The sequence below is a fragment of the Equus przewalskii genome, chromosome 13 (genome assembly GCF_037783145.1).
Source record: "Equus przewalskii isolate Varuska chromosome 13, EquPr2, whole genome shotgun sequence".
NCBI lineage: Eukaryota > Metazoa > Chordata > Mammalia > Perissodactyla > Equidae > Equus > Equus przewalskii.
In genome coordinates, this window is record NC_091843.1 from 76,340,677 (window position 1) to 76,363,615 (window position 22,939).

General features: G+C 36.8%; 1 protein-coding gene across 1 annotated transcript in view; it reads right to left on the minus strand.

The window, feature by feature from the left end:
- ADGRV1 (adhesion G protein-coupled receptor V1) overlaps positions 1–22,939 on the minus strand; it is a 511,275-nt gene that overhangs the window by 425,563 nt on the left and 62,773 nt on the right. Inside the window, exons 16-22 of the mRNA XM_070569690.1 lie at positions 21,894–22,057; positions 14,633–14,756; positions 13,388–13,654; positions 8,801–8,927; positions 7,940–8,157; positions 6,341–7,084; positions 3,503–3,876 (exon numbers count right to left, since the gene is read on the minus strand). Of these exons, the coding sequence (XP_070425791.1) occupies positions 3,503–3,876; positions 6,341–7,084; positions 7,940–8,157; positions 8,801–8,927; positions 13,388–13,654; positions 14,633–14,756; positions 21,894–22,057 (2,018 nt within the window). The remainder of the gene's footprint in view (positions 1–3,502; positions 3,877–6,340; positions 7,085–7,939; positions 8,158–8,800; positions 8,928–13,387; positions 13,655–14,632; positions 14,757–21,893; positions 22,058–22,939) is intronic.

Below are 22,939 nucleotides of genomic sequence, written 5' to 3' on the forward strand. Positions count from 1 at the left end.
ATTATACAGATCCTCCAAATGTTGACACATTTCATTAATAAATCACACTTGCTAATATCATTATCAATCTTATCCAAAAGTCTTTAAGTATTGGGAAACAAGCTCACTTTGGCAGACAAAAGTGTTCAAAACTTCTAATTTTTGTTTGAAAGCTCGAATTTTTATCATTGGCAACAAGTACTGTCAGTTGTTTTCCTTGTAGTCACTGGCTCACTTCATTCATTTTCATGAAAATGTCTGCCAGATACCCAAGTCTGAATAACCAAAATTTGTCAGTCATTTTTTCAAGCAAAAACAGTGTTTCGTGAAAAGAGCAGCTGGTTTGGCTCACGACTCAATATCTGCATAATCATTTTTCTTCCATACAATTATGATCATGTTTTGTTAATGCAACCGAAGCACTTTCTTTATGCGTGCTTCTCATTTTGTTACATGGAATCTTAAAAAGATAGGTATTCAAGGGTCTAGATTTTATCAAATTTAATATTTTGTACTGCTCCATCGAAGATATTCTTAAGTTAAAGACGCACCTTTTAAACTGTGGGTGTGTGTTGATGAATAAAACAATGACAACAGTACAGTTCAATATCACAGCCTTGATTTGTACAAACACACTAGCAGCTAACGGTTTTGGCATCCACTGCTTTTGCAGTGCAAACGTCAATAAAATGAAAAAGACATCTTCGTATTTTACAAAATTAGGTCTGATCTTATGGAACTCCTGAAAGATCTCAGGAACCCTCAGGAGTCCTTGGGCTACACTTTGAGAACAACTTCAGTAAGCAACTAAGAAATATCACCACTGATGATGATGATAAAATTATTTCATATTATTCCCATCTTCAAAACACACGAAGATGAAAGTAAGAGTTCTAGACTTCAGAACATTTTCGGGAAGGAAAATTCTGTAATCTTCCTGACAACCAAATTCCAATGTTTGATCATTTAGACTCAACAACACTTTTCCTATATTAACCATCTAAACTTTTCTCTTTCTAATACAGATAGAGTCTACTTCTCTCTCATGTGGGCTTGGAGAAAAACCAATCATGTCCTCTTTTTCTTTGCGACAGTTCTACTAGTATAGGTGTTGTGGCCTCTCTTCTGCAATCAGAGGTTTGACTGGCCCTGTTCAAGTTCAGAGACGTCTGGGAAGACACAAAGCTGTATACCTAAGTCACATCGACACAATCTATCAACGGAAGTTGTGAGACAAGCCGGCATTGAAAACTTAACCATAATGGCCCAGAAAAACAGAAAAGCACTCAAAAATTATTCTTCACTTTACACAGGTTTTAAAAATTTATCTATTGCTTTGGTTTTTCCAGTTTGGTTGTTTCTGCAGTTTAACTGAATCTGAATGTGTTTTTATTTGTACTATGAGCCTTTCATGTCTCAATATTAAAATACATTCATAAAAGTTCAACAAAGATTTACTGAGTACTCGCTATGTTCCATTCTATGTGCTAGAGATGCAGTAATGAACAATAAGACCGTATGACACTCAGAGCTCTTTCATCTTTGTGGTGGAAAGGGAGAGCCAGTAAATAAGTAGACTTTCGAATAACAAAGGAAATTTAAGGGTGTGATCAATGCTACAAAAAAAACTGAAAATAGCTGAAGAGATGGAGAGTGACCAGTTGGGAGAATATCTTTGGAACTGAGACCTGAATGACTAATTCTGAAGATCTGGAATAAGAATGTACCAAATAGAGAGGCTAGGAAGCACTGATGCCCTGAGACTAGAACCGAAACGGGGTAAGTCTGACTGAAACACAGTGACCAACGAGGAGAATTACAAAAGAAGAAGTCAGAGCCATAGACTGAGGCAGAGTCATGAAAGGAACTGAGGAGAAGCTGATTTTCTATGGCACCCTAATGGTTCTCACAACCTGATGGAAGCCATCTGTCTCTTTAAAAACAGAGATGGTGATACTAAAGACATAGGGGGAAAGACAATAGGTTAGAGGTTACGAGAATAGGCTCAAATTCCTGTTCCTCCATTGTACCTCAGGAGCAAAGAAAAAAAAAGGGAGAATTAATATTTATTAAACACTGGTAACTGCCAAGCTTTGAACCAAGAGTTTGATCCTGTTTCATTTAATTTAATTGGGTTAGTTATTTTCCCGGGTCTCTGATCCTTTAAAGTGGAGAGTAATAATTAATACTTGTTGTAGCTATATTATAGATAGTCAGAAAGGTACGTAAAACAACATGTAAAGTTCTTTGACAACTGAATATCTATTTCAAGGTATTATCATTATAGATAAACATATTTCTTTTTTAAGTTATAGATTTGTATGACATTTGTCTTCCTTAGTCTAGGATATTCTATGTCTGGCATAGAAAAGACCATTATTTGAAGATTTCTTATCACTGTCACCAAACAAAAGAACTAAGAGGGGCAATAAGACACTCCAGAGAGCCAGGCACCCCAACTTGGGCTACAAGGAGGACTAAGACCTAGATATTTTTTCAAGCTCTACTCATTCATGCTTTCCTTAACCATTTCAATTTACATATACATCCTTGTAAGCCTATTAGAATCAACTTGCAAAGGGAAAGGCTCTCTTGTTCTTTGGCATCCTTTCATGGACATCGAGCTGCTACTATCACACATAACACCTGCGATGTAGTTTCACGAGATCTCACATTACTGAACAGGAAACCAAGATGATTACGAATCTTTGAAAACTTGGAAACAACTGATAAGGACAGTAAAATAGCCTAATGAATTAAGCTGGCCAAGAAGTCTGATAAGAAAGGCATTTACACCCAACGTGGTTGAGAATGTTGTAACTACTTAAGTATGTTTCACATGTGAAAAAAACTTAAAAAAAACACATTTTAAGAAAGTTTCAATTACAATCATTCACAGAAGCTTTAAATAAATATTATTTCATTTGCTTATGTGGTAACAAAACAGCAGCCAAAAACTAAATTACCTATGGAGTATAATTATGCATTCTGTGAAGTGCATTAACTTTAAAGATAACTGGTAAAGTTTCATTTGCTAACGTGTGATTACTTCCATCAGCTCATTAAGCATCCACTTCAAACTGTGAACTTATAAGAGCAAAGGCTGTGTAATTTACAACTGCAATCACTGGCTCTAACATACTTCTGGGCTTAGAGTAAATACGCAATCTTCTCAAATGAAAGAAAGCCCACTTCCAAACAAATCCACTTGCAACCAATTTTATTTTTAAGATTGCCACCTGAGCTAACAACTGTTGTCAATCTTTTTTTTTTTTTCCTGCTTTATCTCCCCAAATCTCCCCTGGTACATAGTTGTATATCTTAGTTGCAGGTCCTTCTAGTTGTGGCATGTGGGATGCCGCCTCAACATGGCCTGACAAGCGGTGCCATGTCCCCACCCAGGATTCGAACCGGGAAAACCCTGGGCCACCGCAGCAGAGCGCATGAACTTAACCACTCGGCCATGGGGCTGGCTCCTACAATGAATTTTTTAACTCCAAAATTTTCCAAGCTCACTACTTACCTCTGGTATACAAGCTCCTGTGAAGCCAAACAAGCCGTTGGCATTGTCACTTTTTTGTATTATTATTCTTGCTGTAGTATTTTCTTCAGAGATGCGAGCTCCTCCATATACAGAGACTAGTCTAAGAATGAATAATTCTTCTCCTTCCTCTTCATTGTCATCTCTTGCAGAAATAATGAAGGACTTGTTAGTTTCTCCCTGTCTGAACTCCAGATATCCAGAAACAGGGTGCAAATCACTCTTGGCTGGCATGGCATGAAGCTCATAAATTTCTTCAAGGGTCAGTTTCCGCTCATAGGACCTCACATCCTGCATCAGACCTGTAAATCTGTCACTACCATTCACTCCTGCCCCAATTCTCAGTGTTCCAGGACCTGAAATTAGAGATGGGTTTAAATACTACCATATCCACAACTATGCTGTCTTAAATTACAAGCATGATTCAGAAAGTGAAGCAATTTTTTTGAAAGGTTTTATAAGTAAAGCCTTTCAAAACTGGAATACAATCAAATAAAGACAATCTTCTGTTATGATGAAAAATGAATTAGTAATCACTGGCATGTAAGATATTTTGTATTAAAGGATATTTTTGTACATGTGTATGTATGTGTGTGTATACATATGTACGTATGTGTACATTTAGACAGACATTTCTTCCAGGAAATTTTAAAATTTCCTTTCACATAGAAGAATGGAATGATTCAATTCAGTCACAATTTTAAAAGTTTATTATTACTATTCTTTGAGAACTTCAAGGGTCTATCCGTTAGGAATTCATCTTGAGTTAAATAAAGTTGTGAGAATTCAGCAAAAGAAGTTTTTGTGGACCAAATACATTTCTTTATCCAAACAACTAATGCAATGGATGCAGAAAGAGAAATATTCCTTCCCAGGAACATTATATGTGAGTCTTAAGGACTTTTTCCTGATAACAACAACATGCAGCCTAACTATATTACTATATATCAATAACAACCTTTTTCAGGAATTCACTGATTCTTATTTCTTTACTTATTCCCTCTCCAATAACTCAACTAAAATATTTACGTAAGATGAGAGCTTGGAAGTGATTTGGGGAAAAAGTACAAGCAATATTTCTTATTGATAGCAACAATCAAGAGAGTTTTATAAGTCACTACCCAGATACCTCTTTTAGGGTAGTCACAAGTGTCCTGCACATTACTGCTGTGACTGTCCCCATGCCTTCTCCAAAAGTTCTCGACTGACTATATAGTAATGAGAGTGAAATATCTACAACAGGCAAAAATATGGATGAATCTCATAGGTAATATTGAGCAAAAGAAGCCAGACACTCAAGTATACACACTGCTCAATTCTATTTACATAAATTAAAAAACAGGAAAAGCTAATCTCATGCTCTTCGAAATGGCACTAGTAAGTGGGCAGGGTGATGTGTTAGTGACTGGAGAAGAGCCAAAGCGGGGCTTCGGGAATGCTGTTTCTTGATCTGGGGGCTGGTTACATGGGTGCTAAAACTGACGAACTTATAGTTTTAAAAAATTCATCTACCTGTACACTTATGATATGTACACTTTCATATATTTTGTAATATATAAATATATTTCATTAATAACTTTTAAAAATGTATATAGTTTTAAAATTTTCTTTCCAGGTTACAAATTACAAAAACAATACAGTCATGTGCCACATAACATTTCAGTCAACGATGGACCGCATATATAATGGTAGTCTCATAAGATTAGTACCATATAGCCTAGTGTGTAGTAGGCTACATCATCTAGGTTTGTTTAAGTACACTCTATGATGTTCACACAATGACAAAATAGCCTAACAATGCATTGCTCAATATGTGTCCCCGTCATTAAGCAACACATGACTATGTAAGTTCCTTGAAGTAAGCTCAACAGAGACAAGAAGCACCAGCTCTCACTTCCCCCACCTTTCCCATTCTCATTCTCCCACCATGCCATCACCAAAGGAAGCAATGTTAACAGATACACGTATATATTCACACAATCAAAAGGTGAATAATTTAATGCCATAGAGTGCTGTAAGCACAATCCTTGGAGCTAAATCGGTAGCGTGCACAAGCGATTCTTTTGTCCATCTTTTTTCCTAATAGGAAAAAAAAACACAGCCAGACATCTAAGGCAGGAGGTTCAGAAGAAAAATATTCTATTAAGCGATAATCATATAAGCTCTGCTCTACTTTCTTACTAAATAAAAACAGGATCAAATCATAGGATGAATGGGCTGGGAGGGAATGGGTGATTATATTGGAGATAGACAACATTTGTGTGTAAACAAGAGCATTTGATCCAGCTTAAAGACAAAGATTATCATTTCAAAGCACTCCACAAAATTCAACAATTTACCTCCTGATACTATAAACCCCTGTAATTGCTGGGGTTTGTGATGTAATTTTTCTCTTCTGATTCCTCTTTAACCTTATCTCCGCCACACTCCACCCCTAGCAATTCTGAGGTAGCAGCAGTTCCCCAGATACAATATGCCATTTCACATTTTTACACCTTTGCTCTTTTCTCTATGGGGAATATCTTGCCCCATCCCTCCTACTACCACAAGGGGAATAAATGTCCCTCCTTCGTAATTTTGAAGCAATCTGTTTGCGCAACTCTCTCCCAGAGCCTATTTCAGGTACCTCAAGGGCAAAGACTTTGCCTGATTCATTTCTGCAACACTCAGCACAGCATTGTAGACTTGATAGACACATATTTTACTTAAGAAATTAAACCAATACACAAGCAGATTTTTTAATATCTGTTAGTCTTTTTAAGAAATCAGAATTTTTAAAAATTCAAACTTCAGTGTCCTAGTTATAAAGATGACCCTCACCATCAGCAATGGCTTCTCCTTTTAGACTCTTGATTCCTCTGGGCATTGCATTTCCATCAAGGTAGAATTCAATGATACCATCATCCAGAATAATTAGAAGATGAAGCCAAACACTTTCTTCTAAATATTTCACAACTGTTGTCTTGGCAATATATGTAGCATTTGATCCCAAAGTTTTGTAATCAAGGGAAAGTGTCACATGGGATTCATTTGTTTGAATTTTTACCCCATAGTAGATGCTTCCATTTCCATCATCCTTTGCTATAACAAATCCATTTGTATTGGCATTGGGCATTACCCAAGCTGAAAACGTGAAGTTGGCAATTGAGTTATTCCTGGAGGGATGGTATTTCGGATTAACAGTTCCAAATGCACCCTCTAGTCCACTAAAGTATAATGCATCTGTTCCACTATGGTGACGCCGCATGTGCGGTTGTAAATGCACAGTGCTGGGGAAAACTCCAACCAGCAAAAAATCTATCATTGGAGGCAACCCAGCAGTGAACTCACTGGACAGTATTTCCCAGCCTACTCGCACATCACCAAAGTCACCCTGCTGCCTCAAAATGGTAAAGTTGGTAATATAAGACATATCATCTTCTGAGAGGACATCTTCTGCCACTTCCCTCTCTAAGCACTCAGGATCCAAGGTGAAAACTCCAAAGGGATCATCATTGAATGGAATCATTACTGTCACCTGGAGGTTGGTTCCTGCTAGTTGGCCCCCAGGACCTGGGGACCCACCTGCAATGAGAACATTTATAATCAATGAGAAACCAGAATTTGAAGTACTTTCTAGTATAAGGTGAAGACAAAAGGAATTTGTTAAGCAAACTTCTGGTTAAATAATTTACTCATTGATCAGAGAACAATAGTGTCACCATATGACTTTCACCACATTTTTCAGGGTTATTCCAGTTCAGTACAACTTCATTAACAACCAGTCAAGCCTGAAAAGAAGATATTAACTAGAGAGGTTTAATTCTTATGCTTAAAACCAAAAGTGATGGGAAAATTGATTGTTTAAATTATGGCACAAAGACCAAGCTTTAAGCTACCATTAATCTATACTTCCTAATTTCCATTAATGTTTTGTTAGAGACACGATATTTGAAATGGAAAAAATCTATTTACAAGTTTGAGGATAGATGTAAATCTCCAGCCATAAAACTTAACTAAGTTAAGACCACAAAATGAACGTTAAAAACAACACTTCTATCAAAAAGGGTATTTTGGTGGGGCCAGCCCATGGTTAAGTTTGGGACACTCCACTTTGGCAGCCAGGGTTTGGTTACCGGGCATGGACCTGCACCACTCATTGGCAGCCATACTGTGGTGGCAACCCACATACAAAACAGAAGAAGTTTGGCATAGATGTTAGCTCAAAGAGAATCATCCTGAAGCAAAAAGAGGAAGACTGGCAACAGATATTAGCTCAGGGTGAATCTTCCCTCAGGAAGAAAAAGAAGGTATTTTGACATTTAAAGTCAGATAATTAAGATAAACTTACTTCTTCATTAATTGCATTTTCTATACAGCTCTAATTATTTAAGTATGAAATTTTGGTGATAAAATAAAAGAGATGGGAAAACACAGCACCTGAAATGTTTACAAGCTTTAAAATATAAAATTCATTGAATTCAGGAATTTTATCTGGAAAAGCATGAAGAATTATTGGTTTGGCTGCTTCTCCATCCATAAAATTAACAGTCCCTGAAGTTTCATAGAACTCTTGTCCAGGTTGCAAAGCAGAATCATTCTGAAACAGCTGCCAAGCCACAGAAACATTGCCAAAGTGTCCTCGGTGCCTCAAAATCCTACATAACAAATTAAAGAAAATTAATCTTTATGAAAAATGTATAAGTAGTGAATCTAACTCTAATGAGAGCTTTCTGTGTTATCTCAGAAATATACTTTTTCTATTTATCATCTTTAATATAAACCAGCCAGCCATTCTTTACTGAGCAACCATGAAGAATCTCATGGAAAAAGAAGAGCGTGGTAGAACTTTAAACAATAAGGTCTTAAAAGTCACAGTCTTCAAAGTCCAAACTGAAAGATAAATTCTAAGCCCAACTGAAAAATGCCTAGATGAGAACTGGCAAAAGTTCTTCAAAAGCAAAGTACAGGGTGAGGGTAACCACTTATCATTTGAGAGAAGAGTTCCAGAAGACTTTGGATAATTCAAGTCTCTCAGTCCTGACAAAGGATGGAAGTTGGGGTGAGGAGGGTGGGAGGATGATTTCTGCTTACCCACTAAAGTGTCAAGGTTTTTTTTTTTAACAAGTGGCAAGAGCATAAAAAAGTTTACAATTCATTCAGACTACCAATTTTGAAATTAATCAATTCTTAACCAATTTTTAAATTTGGAAAGATTAACAATTGTTCCAATTTTTGCATACTTAAAGATTTTATTTTATTCTATCCAATTTTGAATTTTTCTTACACAAATAGGCTTACCAAAATGCATTAGTCTTTCCCTCCTCTGCTGCTTTGTCTACGGGCTCCAAAGAGAAAATCCCATTTGGGTCATCATTAGCTTCAATTATCACTGTAGCTATTCCATATTGATATACTACAGTATCACCTAAATTAAAAATGGAAAATTAAAAGAACCAGTCAACTTACTGTTAAATTTGTGTTTTTAAATTAAGAAACAGTTTATAAGTAAATTCAAATATCCTCACCAAAGGTCATAAATAAATGAGAGAGAAAGAGTTGCCTAAACAAGTTTAATGTGACTTGTCTTTGAGAAAATGTTTAATTACAGAAGGACTATTTTGATGAAAAATGTGCAAGACACTTTTCTTTGCAAGAGGAATATGGCTTCAATAGTTTAATTAGAAATCAAAAACATAGCTTTTTCCAATTTCAAATTTTTGACATAGATTCTTTCATTTCCTAAGAAATAATGAAAGGATTACCCCATAACATAAAAATACTCCTTGTCCATATTAACTGGAATCACTGGCTCAAGCATTTCCCTTTAGATCTCTGCCTTCGAGCAGCAGAGTGTGATCTGGTCATACATAGAACAAAGCAATCTTTATGGTGTTGAACTTGATTCCTCCCTACTCCAATTCTCTCCACAGCATGTTAGCACTGTTATTGTCAATACACTAGGTCTCTTCTCATCACTTCCCTGAGGTCCATAGTTCCTCTTTGCTCCAGTTGTTCCCTATGAGAGCAAAAGTCCTTCCCATCTTTACTCACCTACCTCTTATCGTTCCTCAGGACCCACCTCAAGCAACACCTCTTCCAGGAATTCTTCCTTGAATTCCCAAGTTAAGCTAAGTGTGTCTCCACCATGTTCCTACAGCACTTCACACTTTGTCAATTTATCATAACAATTATCACATTATATTAGTACACACAGTGACACACACGAACATACACACACACACAATTTTACTGTAAGCACTTTGAACAAATCCTTCTTAATTCCATGTCCTAGCAGAGTAGATGCTAAGTAATTGATTGGTACACATAAGTTATTTATGAATATTAGCTGAACTGATACAAATGAAACTTTCTAAATTAGATGAAGACTACACCTAAAACTAAAATTGTAGAAGCAGAAATTATATGTAGCAAATCAGTACATTAAAAATAATTTATATAAATATACAACTCTACTCAACCTTACTTGATAATAAGCCAACGGAAAGAGGAAAAAAACAAAAACTAGTACATCATTGTATATAAAATGCTAACAATTTAAAGAAATAAAATAACAAAGTATCATTTCATAAGATCTAACAAAAATAACAAAACCTAAATTTGGCAGAGTTCTGCTACTATGTCCATTTGTCATGCAACACGTCATAGGTGGTTCTAAAATTTCATTCTGTTTCTCTGCAGGGAGAACTGTCAATATTTAATAAGGGCTGTAAGGATGGCCATATCCTTTGCCCTAATAATTCAACCTCAGGGCATACACTGTGAACAATGACCATCAGGCATAAACACTCACTGCCAGCACTAGGTCATGTTAGTGATCAGCTCTCCCATCATCATCCCCTCAGGCCCCCAGTGTTTTGACGTCATAAAAGAGGAGAGAAAAGAGAGAAAGAACTAAGAAAGGATATAAAACGCACAAATTCTAGAGATCTTTGTCATCCAAGTCTTCACAGCTAAAGTCATTTGATCCATCAAATGAAGCCATTTCTGGAAAAATACTGAAGACAAACGCAGCAGCAGTATACATACACACATACCTCAGGTCAGTCACCCAGTCACAGCCCCCTTCTGCCCCCTCATTCTTTCCCAAAATCAAATATACATTTCCCTGATGATACATATTACAAAACAAACTCACTAAACCTCTCCTTGCAGTCATTTTCCATTCTCTTTACAAGAGTGCAGGATCCACTATTTTAATCATAGTGACATTTTGTTCCTGACAATGGTTTAAACCCAGTGACTTGTTGGCCCCAAAGATGTTTGGGACACCATCGTTTTCACCAGAATTACAACAAATTAATAAATGGCATCAAGAACTTATCTCTAGGTAAACTCTATGAAGACAATGTCATTTCTTCATCAACTTTCTACACCTCACAGCAAAACTTTCTGTTTTCTACTTTTAGTTCACCAAAATTATCTGTAGCAATTTCTTTCATTTAAATTTTAGGACAATGACTGGATTCACCAAAATGTTTTTGGCCTACGTAAGATCTGACTGACTATGCTATTTGTGACTGAAATTTCCTTTATGGCCATCCTGCTACAAAGTCAAATTTTTCCTCAACAGATGATAGTTTTAGTTTTTGATTTTTTGATTTTCTTAGTTAAGTCATATGAAAAAATGAGAAAGAAATGAAGGGGAATAGGAAAAGAAATACAAATGGAGAGAGAAAGAGATAAGGAGAATGAGAGAAACAGCACAAACAAAAATTAAGTGATCTCTCTCTTTTCCTCTTCCTCTTTCTGAATATCTCAGTCCACAAGGCACAGGGCCAAGCAGAAGGTAGGCATTCACACTCGGGTGGGAGGCTGGGCACCAGTGACCCAGCACAATGTGTTAGGCTCACACAGGGTAAGGAGGACATGTCTACTGGAGGAAAGCTTGGTGTTGGATGTTGGAGTCCAAGTGGAGTGGGAAGGCATCCACGTGGGGCCATGGGGTTGGCCTAGAGCAGGAAGCTAGAACCCTAATGGAGTAAGAAATGCAATGTCATTGTGGGAAGAGGGTAAAAGAAGAAATGCAAGAGTGGTTACACACAGGGGGAACTGATCAAATAAGTAAATATATTAAAGATAATGGGAGCTGGATTTCTCACTATCAGAGGAGTGAAGGACCAATATGGAAAGCGAGAAAACTAGAACGAACTCTGTGATAATGGATGGAAATGGAGATATTGGTGTGAATTAATGATTTTCAATATATACAGTGCAATACAGAACTACAGATGTAAAAATAAGTACATACATACATACATACTTATAGTCCCTATCTCTGTACACTAACACGGCCCAGGAGGAGTATAACGTCAATACCAATAAGCACACCTAGTACCCAGATTGTGGTTTCTAAATAATATCCTTCACTAAAAGGAACCAGGGCTTCTTGAAGGAATGGCTGATTTCAGAGCTGTGACAAGAAACATACAAGATGAGTTTGGAACATATTGCTGCGCCATGAAGCAAGAAAATGCTCAAAGAATATTAGGGACATGTCAAAAAGACAAAGAAGTCATACTGAACAGGCTACCACTGGCCAAATCTGGGACAATTTGACCATCAAAACAAATAATGATAGCAAGATACAACCCACTACATTAAACGGAAATCATAAGTCCATACTGATAAGTATATCAATGAAAAAATTGAAAGTTTGATGAGTAATAGGATATTTACCTAGTTTTAAAGTATCTCCTCCACAAACTATTTATGAATTACAAAGGATAAAAAGTACAATAGAGAAGATTGGCAGTCATCACCTAAATTGTGGTCAAAGTAAACATCACAGTAAAGGGACAAAACAAAATCATGAGCCAACTGAAGGGATATGACAACAATACAGAATCACCTCTATGAAATTCCTGCCAAGAAGGTAAAACCTGAATCTAACAATGAGGAAACATCAAACAAACCCAAAATGAGGGACATTCTACAAAATAACTAGTTTGTAATCTTCCTATTATAAAGGTCATGAAAGTCAAAGAAAGACTGAGGAACTACTCCAGATTGAAGAGATTAAAGAGACATGACAATTAAATGCAATGCATGATTCAGGAAAGAATCATTTTGCTAGAAAGGACACTATTGGGACAAATGGAGAAATATGAATAGGGTCTGAAGCAATTATTATATTAATGTTAACTTCCTGATTTTAATGGTTATACCGTGGTTATGTGGAGGAATGTCCTTGTTTGTAGGAAAAACGCACTAATGTATTCAGGGGTGATGGGATATCATGTCTTCAACTTACTCTCAAAAGGCTAAGGGAAAAATAGCTCTTTGTACTCTTAAAAGAATAAAATAAATATCAAGATACACTATAGCCCCTCCAATTTACTAAAAGTGGGATCAAAATGTCCTGCTTCATATATAGTAAGAAGAAGAAGGAAGAGTCTATCTATTCCCCCTTGCAAATTGTCATTCATTGTGGCTACAACTCCAGAGAATTATCTAATAGTCAGGTGGGCCCAGCCACCTACAGAATGCAGCTCCCAACCAATACGCCCAGCACCCTGCTAGGAGGGAGAAGGGGTTACAGCATGCTGATGCCTTCAGCCCTTGGGTAGATTAGATGAGTCTCTGGATAGCTTTAGCTAGAAGATTTCTAGTCCTTATATAATATTATAATTTTCTATTTATGCTACATTGTGAAAAAAGATTAAAAATAATGCCACAGAATATACCAGATATACGAAGGCTCAACACATATATTCTTCACCCCATCCCTCAGAAACAATTTTGCTCTTGAACAGTCACAGATGACAGTTAAGTACTACTTGGTAGCACTAACGAACAACAGTACTTAAAATCATCTTAATAAAGCACTGAAACAACACATCTGCCATAAAAATATAATTTATTTACCTGTTGAATTAAAGAGGATTATATAAAAGGGTTCATCTGTTTCTGGGATATCATCTTCATTAATGAATACAGATATGTTCTGCTCTCTACTTCCGACTGCAAACACAAGCGTTTCTCCTTTTTCAATGGGAACAAAGTCGCCCTCGCTTGCGGTAGCCTTCCCATCCATGGTAGCATATTGGACAGTGCAAGCAACATCAACAGATCCATTTCTGAGAACTATAAAGTCAGCAGTCTCACCTTCCTGAACCCTTACTACACGAGGTTCTGAAATATTCAAAAGAAAAGAAGGAACATGTGAGCTCCTCTGATTCCATCTACATATTTTCAGATCACTTTACCTTTCCCCCTGCTCCCCACAAGAAATGCCCTCCACTCAGTCTTTGCTTGAAGATTCAGTTCTGGTCCCAACTCCTACATGAGGCCTCGTCTGTTTATTTCAAGTCAATGGCCTTCCTCTTGCCTTAATTCCCATAAAATCCATTGTCTTTAACACGCAATTTATCAGTAAATTACATACTATCTGAAATCCTCTGCCTACCATTTCATACACCTCATTTCCCTATTCAGACTGTAAGTTCCTTGAGTACAGGCCCAGACATCTTAAGTTTTATTTTTGCCACAGCAGTTAGCAGAAGGTTGAACCTAGGACTAATTCATTAAGCACATCTTAGCTGAAGGTTAAGAACGTGACTCAATAAAATTAAAGAGGTTGAAAAGATTCCTGTAATTGTAAATTGGACAGCTTACAATAAGAGTTTAAGAAAGAATTAGACACCAATTAAGTCTCATAAATAAAACTAAAAGATGTCTCTGGTGGCAAAAGACAGTTCTAAAGAAAGCATTAAAGTGAGAAAAACAGGTAAACCTTAATTTTTACGTCCATTAAATAGTAATTATAGTAAGTGACCATGCATTAGGTACAAAACCCAGATGCTGAACTGTCCATACTGTGTAATGGAAAAAAAGATCATATGGAATAGTGTTATTTTCTGCACAAAGGAAAGAAAATACCTTGGAGCTTGAACAGTATTTCTTTTCTTTGTCCTTTAGAAGATCTTTAAAAATATTTGTTAAAATATCAAATAGATCAAATAGTGATCATCCAAACAAATCATGAAATCGTATTTAAATAAGCACCACTTGCGCTTTATCAAAAATGTTCAGTTAAAAAAATTATTGAAAATATATATAAATACTGTTCAAGAAAGATGTGAACTCACTCAAATAAGAGAGCAATACCACCTGCAAAATAAATGGGGTCATCGTTTCTTCTAATCCTCAGAGTTGCAGCGGTTTTATTTCCTATCTTAGCTCCTCCGGTGGCATTAAGTAGGGTAATGGTAAATTCCTCCATTTCCTCTGGAATCTTTTGGAAAATGTTACACATATTTTAAGTCAGGTGATTTGTATAAATAATTGCACTATATATTCCTACATTATTTTTTATGTTTTTCAAAGAAAGCTCTATAGGGAGCGACGTCAGCATCATAGTGGAGTAAGCTCTTCCCTTAGACTCTCCCCCATAAGATAAAACAAAAAGGACATTCATAAACCAAAATGGACATTCACACAACACAAAAGACATCTGAGAAACTCACACAGCAATGCACCTGAAGGTGGAGGTGCAGGACCCCCCAGGAGGAAGTGGAAGGAGGTAAGGGGATCTCCTATCCCTCTCCAGCAGAGACCTAGGGTGGGGGACTGTGCAGCACAGCTCTGAGAGGAGAGGGGGGAGGGGCAGCTCACCATGGGAATGCCTTCACTCTCTGAATTGCCTACCAGCTGTGGAAAAGCTCCACACAGAGGAGGCTAAGCTATTGCAGGGGTGTCATCATCAAGCCAGCAACCAAGGAGGCCAGATAGCAAGGGCAGAGCAAGAACACCCTAGGATCATGAACATGAAGGAAAGTGCCCCTCCCTCTGCCCAGCACACCAGCTCGGCAGGTGGGCCAGAGCAAGGGCCCCCATCAGAGCACATGCACATACCTTAGTAAAGCAGCAATTGCAAGTGGGCAATCACAGACTGGCCCTGTCAGCATAGATTCCAAAGGATAGGCACAGATGCCAGAGATTGCAGCATGCTCATAATACACAGCCACTGCCCCCCTTCCACAGTGGTGGCAGGTGGAATCTGTCAGGAGATACTACCAGTATATGAAGGTACAAATCCACACCATCAAATAATATGGGGAGGTATATTAATACTCAAGACCAGAAGGAAAATGACAAGCACCCAGAAAACAATCCTAAAGGCACAGAAATTTACAATCTAAATGACAGTAAATTCAAAATAGCCATAATAAAAAAACTTAATGAGATACAAGAAAATTCGGATACTTAGTTCAATGAAACCAGGAATAAAATTAATGAACAAAGGGAATTCTTCACAACATAGATTGAAACTATACAGAAAAAACAATCAGAAATATTGGAGATCAGAGACACAATAAACAAGATAAAGAAAAATCTGGAGTCCTTTAATAACAGAGCTGATATTATGGAGCAAAGAATTAGCAATCGGGAGTAGAGAAATATGGAAATGCTTCAGATGGAGGAGGAGAGAGAACTAGGACTAAAAAGAAATGGAGAAATTCTCCAAGAAATATTTGACTCAATTAGGAAATGCTACGTAAAGACTATATGTACTCCAGAGGGAGAGGAGAGGGAAAAAGGAGCAGAGAACTTGTTCAAAGAAATAATAGCTGAGAACTTCCCAAACCTGGGGAAGGAGCTGGAATTACAAGTAAAAGAAGCTAACAAAACTCCTAATGACATCAATGTAAAAAAGACCTTCTCCAAAGCATATAGTAGCAAAACTGGCAAAAGTCAGTAATGACAAAGAAAAAGCATTAAGGGCAGCAAGGGAGAAGAAAATAACTTACAAAGGAACCCCTATCAGGTTTTTGGTAGATTTCTCAGTAGAAACCTTACAGGCTAGGAGAGAATGGAATAATATATTCAAAACTCTGAAAGACAAAAACTTCCAGCCAAGAATACTCTATCCAGCGAAAATATCCTTCAGACATGATGGAGAAATAAAAACTTTCCCAGATAAACAAACACTGAGGGAGTTCATCACCACAAGACACCCCCTACAAGAAATGATCAAGGAGGACCTCATACCTGAAAAAAAAAAGTTTACAAAGTCTTGAGCAAGGAGATAAATAGGCAGACATAATCAGAAAACGGCAGCTCTCTATCAGAAAAGGTTATCAATCACTTAATTATAACATTAAAGATAAAGAGAAGGAAAATATCAAAAATAACTATAATCATGTCATTTTAACCACAAACTCACAACACAAAATGGAATCAGTTGTGACAACAATAACTCGGAAGAGGAAGAGGACAGGGATGGAACCTACTTAGACTAAAGAAATGAGTCTATCAAAAAATGGATTATATCACCTACGAGATTTTTTTATACAAACCTCACTCTAACCACTAAATAAATAATCAGAAGAGAGACACAAATGGTAAATACTGCGAAAATCATCACAGAGAACTACCAAATGGAATTGGCAGTCTGAAATAGACACAACAAGAAACAAGGAAAATACAGAACCACTGGAAAACAAGTGATAAAATGGCAGCATTAAGCCCTCACACACCAATAATCACTCTAAATGTAAATGTATTGAATTCTCCAATCAAAATGCTGCCTCCAGGAAACATCTCAGCTCTAAAGACAAACACAGGCTCAGATTAAAGGGATGGAAGATAATACTCCAAGCAAACAAAAGAAAGCAAGTGTTGCCATACTTATATCAGACAAAGTAGACTTCAAGATAAAAAAAGGCAATAAGAAACAAAGAGAGGCAGTATATAATGAGAAAAGAGACACTCCACCAAGAAGATATAATACTTATATATGCACCCAACACAGGAGCACCAAAGTACATAAAGAAACTATTAACAAATCTAAAAGGAGATATTAACAGCAACACAATAATAGTAGGGGACCTTAACACCCCACTTACATCAATAGATAGATCATTCAGACAGAAAGTCAACAAGGAAACACTGGAATTAAATGAAGAACTAGACCAGATGGACTTAACAGACACATATAGAACACTCCATCCAAAAACAGCAGAATACATTTTCTTCTAAAGCGCACATGGAACATTCTCTAGAATAGACCATATGGCAGGAAACAAGGCAAGCCTCAACAAATTTGAGATCAAAATCACATCAAGCATCTTTTCTGACCATAATGCTATGAAACTAGAAATCAACTACAAGAAAAAGCTGGGAAAGTGACAAATATGAGGAAACTAAACAACATGCTACTGAACAACCAATGGATCACTGAAGAAATTAAAGGAGAAATCAAAAAATACCTGGAGACAAATGAAAATGAAAATACACAATACCAAACCATATGGGATGCAGCAAAAGTGGTCCTAAGAGGGAAATTCATATCAATACAGGCCCACCTTAACAAATAAGAAAAATCTCAAATAAGCAATCTTAAACTACACCTAACAGAATTAGGAAAAAAAAAAAAAAAAGCCCAAAGTCAACAGAAGGAGGGAAATAATAAAAATTAGAGCAGAAATAAATAAAATTGAAACCAAAAAAACAGTAGAAAGTATCAATGAAACTAAGATCTGGCTCTTTGAGAAGATAAACAAAATTGACAAACCCTTAGCCAGACTAAGAAAAAAAGAGAGAAGGCTCAAATGAATAAAACTATAAATGAAAGAGAAGAAATTACAATGGATATCACAGAAATACAAAAGATTATAAGAGAATACTATGAAAAACTATATACCAACAAATTGGACAATCTAGAAGAAGTGGATAAATTCTTAGACTCATACAACCTCCCAAAAGTGAATCAAGAAGAAATAGAGAATCTGAATAGAATAGTCACAAGTAAAGAGACTGAAACACTAATCAAAAACCTTCCAAAAAATAAATGTCCCATACCAGATGGCTTCTCTGGAGAATTCTACCAAACATTCAAAGAAGATTTAATATCTATCCTTAAACTATTCCAAAAAGTTGAAGAATATGAAACACTTTCTAACACATTTTACAAGGCCAACATCACCCTGATCCCAAAGCCAGAGAAGGAAAACACAAAGAAGGAAAATTACAGGCCAATATGGCTGATGAACATAGATGCAAAAATCTTCGACAAAATATTGGCAAATCAAATACAGCAATATATTAAAAGGATCATACACCACGGACAAGTGGGATTTATCACAGGGACACAGGGATGGTTCAACATCCACAAATCAATCAATGTGATACACCACATTAACAAAATGAGGAATAAGAATCACATGAGCATCTCAACGGATTCAGAGAAAGCATCTGACAAGATCCAACATCCATTTATGATAAAAACTCTCAATAAAATGGGTATAGAAGGAAAGTACCTCAGCATAATAAAGGCCATTTATGACAAACCCACAGCCAACATCATACTCAGCAGGGAAAGCTGGAAGCCACCCCTCTGAGAACAGGAACAAGACCACAGTGTCCACTCTCACCACCCTTATTCAACATAATACCGGACGTTTTGGCCAGACTGATTAAGCAAGAAAAAGAAATAAAGGTATCCAAATTGGCAAGGAAGAAGTGAAACTCTCGCTGTTGGCAGATGATATGATTTTATATATAGAAAGCCCTAAAGAATCCATCAGAAAACTATGAAAAATAGTCAACAACTACAACAAACTGCAGGGTACAAAATCAACTTACAAAAATCAGTTGCATTTCTATACACTAATAACAAACTAGCGGTAACAATTCCATTTACAATCACAACAAAAAGAATAAAATATCAAAGAATAAATTTAACCAAGGAGGTGAAAGACCTATGCAATGAAAACTATAAGACATTATTGAAAGAAATCAATGATGACATACAGAAATGGGAAGATATTCCATGCACACGGACTGGAAGAATAAATTTAGCTAAAGTGTCCACACTACCTGAAGCAATCTACAAACTCAGTGCAATCAAAATCAGAATCCCAATGACATTCTTCAGGGAAATAGAACAAAAAACCCCAAAATTCTTACTCGTCAACAAAAGACTCCAAATAGTTAAAGCAATCCTGAGAAAAAAAGGAACAAATCTGAAGGCATCACAATCCCTCTCTTCAAAATATACAACAAAGCTATAGTAATCAGAACAGCCTGGTACTGGTACAAGAATAGGTACACAGATGAATGGAACAGAATTGAAAGCCTAGAAATAAAACCACATATCGACAGACAGTTAATCTTGGACAAAGGGAGCTAAGAACATGCAATGGAGAAAGGAAAGTCTTTTCAATAAATGGTGTTGGGAAAAGTGGACAGTCACATGCAAAATAATGAAAGTAGACCATTATCTTACACCATATGCAAAAATTAACTCAAAATGGATCAAAGACTTGAAGGTAAGACATGAAACCATAAAACTCCTAGAAAAAGCAGCACACTCTTTGACATCGTCTTAGAAGGATCTTTTCAAATACCATGTCTACTGGGGAAAGGGAAACAAAAGAAAAGACAAACAAGTGGGACTTCATCAGACTAAAGAGCTTCTGCAAGGCAAAGGAAACTAGTAACAAAATGAAAAGACAACTCACCAACTGGGAGAAAATATTTGCAAATCATATATCCAACAATGGTTCAATCTCCAAAATATACAAAGAACTTACATAACTCAAAAAAAAATTTAAAAATGGGCAGAGGATCTGAACAGATATTTTTCCAAAGAATATATACAAATGGCCAATAGGCACACAAAAAGATGTTCAACATCACTAATCATCAGAGAAATGCAAATCAAAACTATACTAAGGAATCACCTTACACCCATTAGAATAGCTATAATCACCAAGACAAAAAATAACAAATGTTGGAGAGGCTGTGGAGAAAAGGGAACCCTCATACACTGTTGGTGGGAATGCAAACTGATGCAGTCACTATGGAAAACAGTATGGAGATTTCTCAAAAAATTAAAAATAGAACTACCATACGGCCCAGCTATCCCACTACTGGATATTTATTTAAAGAACTTGAAATCAACAATTCAAAGAGACTTATGCATCCCTATGTTCATTGCAGCATTATTCACAACAGCCAAGACATGGAAGCAACCCAAGTGCCCATCAACTGATGACTGGATAAAGAAGATGTGATTACACACACACACACACAATGGAACACTACTCAGCCATAAAAAAGGACAAAATCATCTCATTGGTAACAACAAGGATGGACCTTGAGGGTATTATGTTAAGCAAAATAAGCCAGAGGAAGACAAACACCATATGATTTCACTCACAAGTGGAAGATAAACTAACATATGGACAAAGAGAACAGATTAGTGGTTACCAGAGGGGAAGCAGGTTGGGGAGTGGGCATAAGGGGTAAAGGGGCACGTTTATATGATGACTGACAAATAACAATGTACAACTGAAATTTCACAATGTTATAAACTATTATGATCTCAATAAAATAAAATTTAATTTTTTTCAAAAAGCTCTCTAATTATAGTACCAATGATCATTTTCATTTCTGAGGCAGAACCACTGAAAATCATTCAAGTAGGACTTAGACCAAAAGAAATATGTTAATGTGCATTCATCCAAACAGCCGCTTTATTTTGACAGACTACAAAATTAAATAGATACAGAGATATTTTGCCTTATATAAGCTAAAAATGAAAATACTATATAGCTCATATTATTTCTTTAAGAAAATGGGGAAAACATTGTTTATAAGGTAAAACATGGAACAGAAAAATAACTTTTTGACACATTTAGAACAGAGTTCAAAATAGTAAGGAAAACTCAGGTAGCTCTCAAAGGTCCCTTACAAACCTTACTGAAGTTTTACCTAAGTGATAAAGACCTCACTCCCGTGTCCTACCGAGGGGAGATTCCCCACATCTCTGAGCCTAAATGAATCCCCAGGTAGGCATTCTTTCTCTTTCATTTCACCCATGTGAGCTGGTCTTCTCCTCATCCTAAAACGGAAGAGTGTTGGAATTTTGTCTCTCAAGGGACAGGTTTGAAGGAAAGGAGACGGGATTCCATAGCTGTTTGAAAAAGCACAGCTCCCCTCAGAAAGGTCCTCTTCTCATTGTTACTAAGTTCTTTCTCTTGTAAGATGAACACCATACTGGATCCATGATCCATCTGGCCCAGTGTCCTGATTCTGAGAGTGCACCATAAGGTGCTTGGTTGATGGGGCCCTTGTCTTTAAAGGGTCTAAGTACAAGCCAAGCGCTTAACCTCTCCCACAAGTGTGAGCCCCGATACTAGACACCTACGCAGTGTCACTGTCAGTTCTAAGAGTTAAAAATGCCTTCAGGGGTACCAAAAAATAATATTTCTCTTTTGGCTTACAGTCAATTATTGTCATACTTGACTTCTTTAAAAACATACTAACATAACAAAATACGTCACCAGATGTTTAATTGTTTAACAAAAAATAATTACCAAGCAATGACAACAAGTAAAGAGAGAGTTATATATGCAACATTTACCTCATCTGGAAGGGAGTAAACGGTGATATGTTTTAAAAATTCCTGATCTCCAAAGAAAATAGTCCCTTGGACAGGAAACACATCTTGTGTAAAGTCTGGACTAACCACCCATGATGCACTAACATGACCAAAGTTGCCTCGATTTCTTATTACACCATAAACAGCTGTGAAATACAAATGTGCATAATATATAGGAATATATGTTAAACAATTTTAAAACAATGAGTATAGAAATGGCTTAAATAAGCGAAAGTAAAAATAAGACTTTTTTTTAAAGATTGGCACCTGAGCTAACATCTGTTGACAATCTTCGTTTTTTGTTCGTTTTTTTTTTCTTCTTCTTCTTCTTCTCCCAAAAGCCCCCCAGTACATAGTTGTGTATTTTAGTTGTAGGTCCTTCTGGTTGTGCTATGTGGGACACCGCCTCAATATGGCTTGATGAGCAGTGCCATGTCCGCGCCCAGGATCCAAACTGGTGAAACCCTGGGCCGCCAAAGTGGAGCGTGCAAAAGTAACCACTCAGCCACAGGGCTGGCCCCAAGACCTCTTTTTAATAAAAAGAAATTATTTGTTTAGCCCGGCCTCCAAGGTACGCATAGAAATGTATTAGTCTAGTCCTCCGTCTGTAGGTATACAATTGATAAAATAAATGGACCCGATCTTTTCTATCACTTTTTGGGATTTTAAGTCATTCAGCACAGGGAACAGAATGGTGACGAATTAGGTCCACCTATCATAAAGTCCTACAAGGGTATTTGCTGAAGGCAGCCACAGGCAGCTGCACACTCCAACGTGGTGTGCTTACCCAAACAGACACTGCTCTGGAAATCAACCACTGCGCTTCTCATTTCAGGCCACTACGACAGTCCCTAGCAGTAACTCTGAGTTTTCAAGTTTTTCCTCTTTGACTTGACTCATTCTTAAGTGTTTGAGTTCCACAGCATATGGTGAATTGAAATAAAAATATAACTGAAGAGAGGCCAGCTTGGTGGTACAATGGTAGAGTTCACAAGCTCTGCTTCAGCAGCCTGGGGTTCATGGGTTCA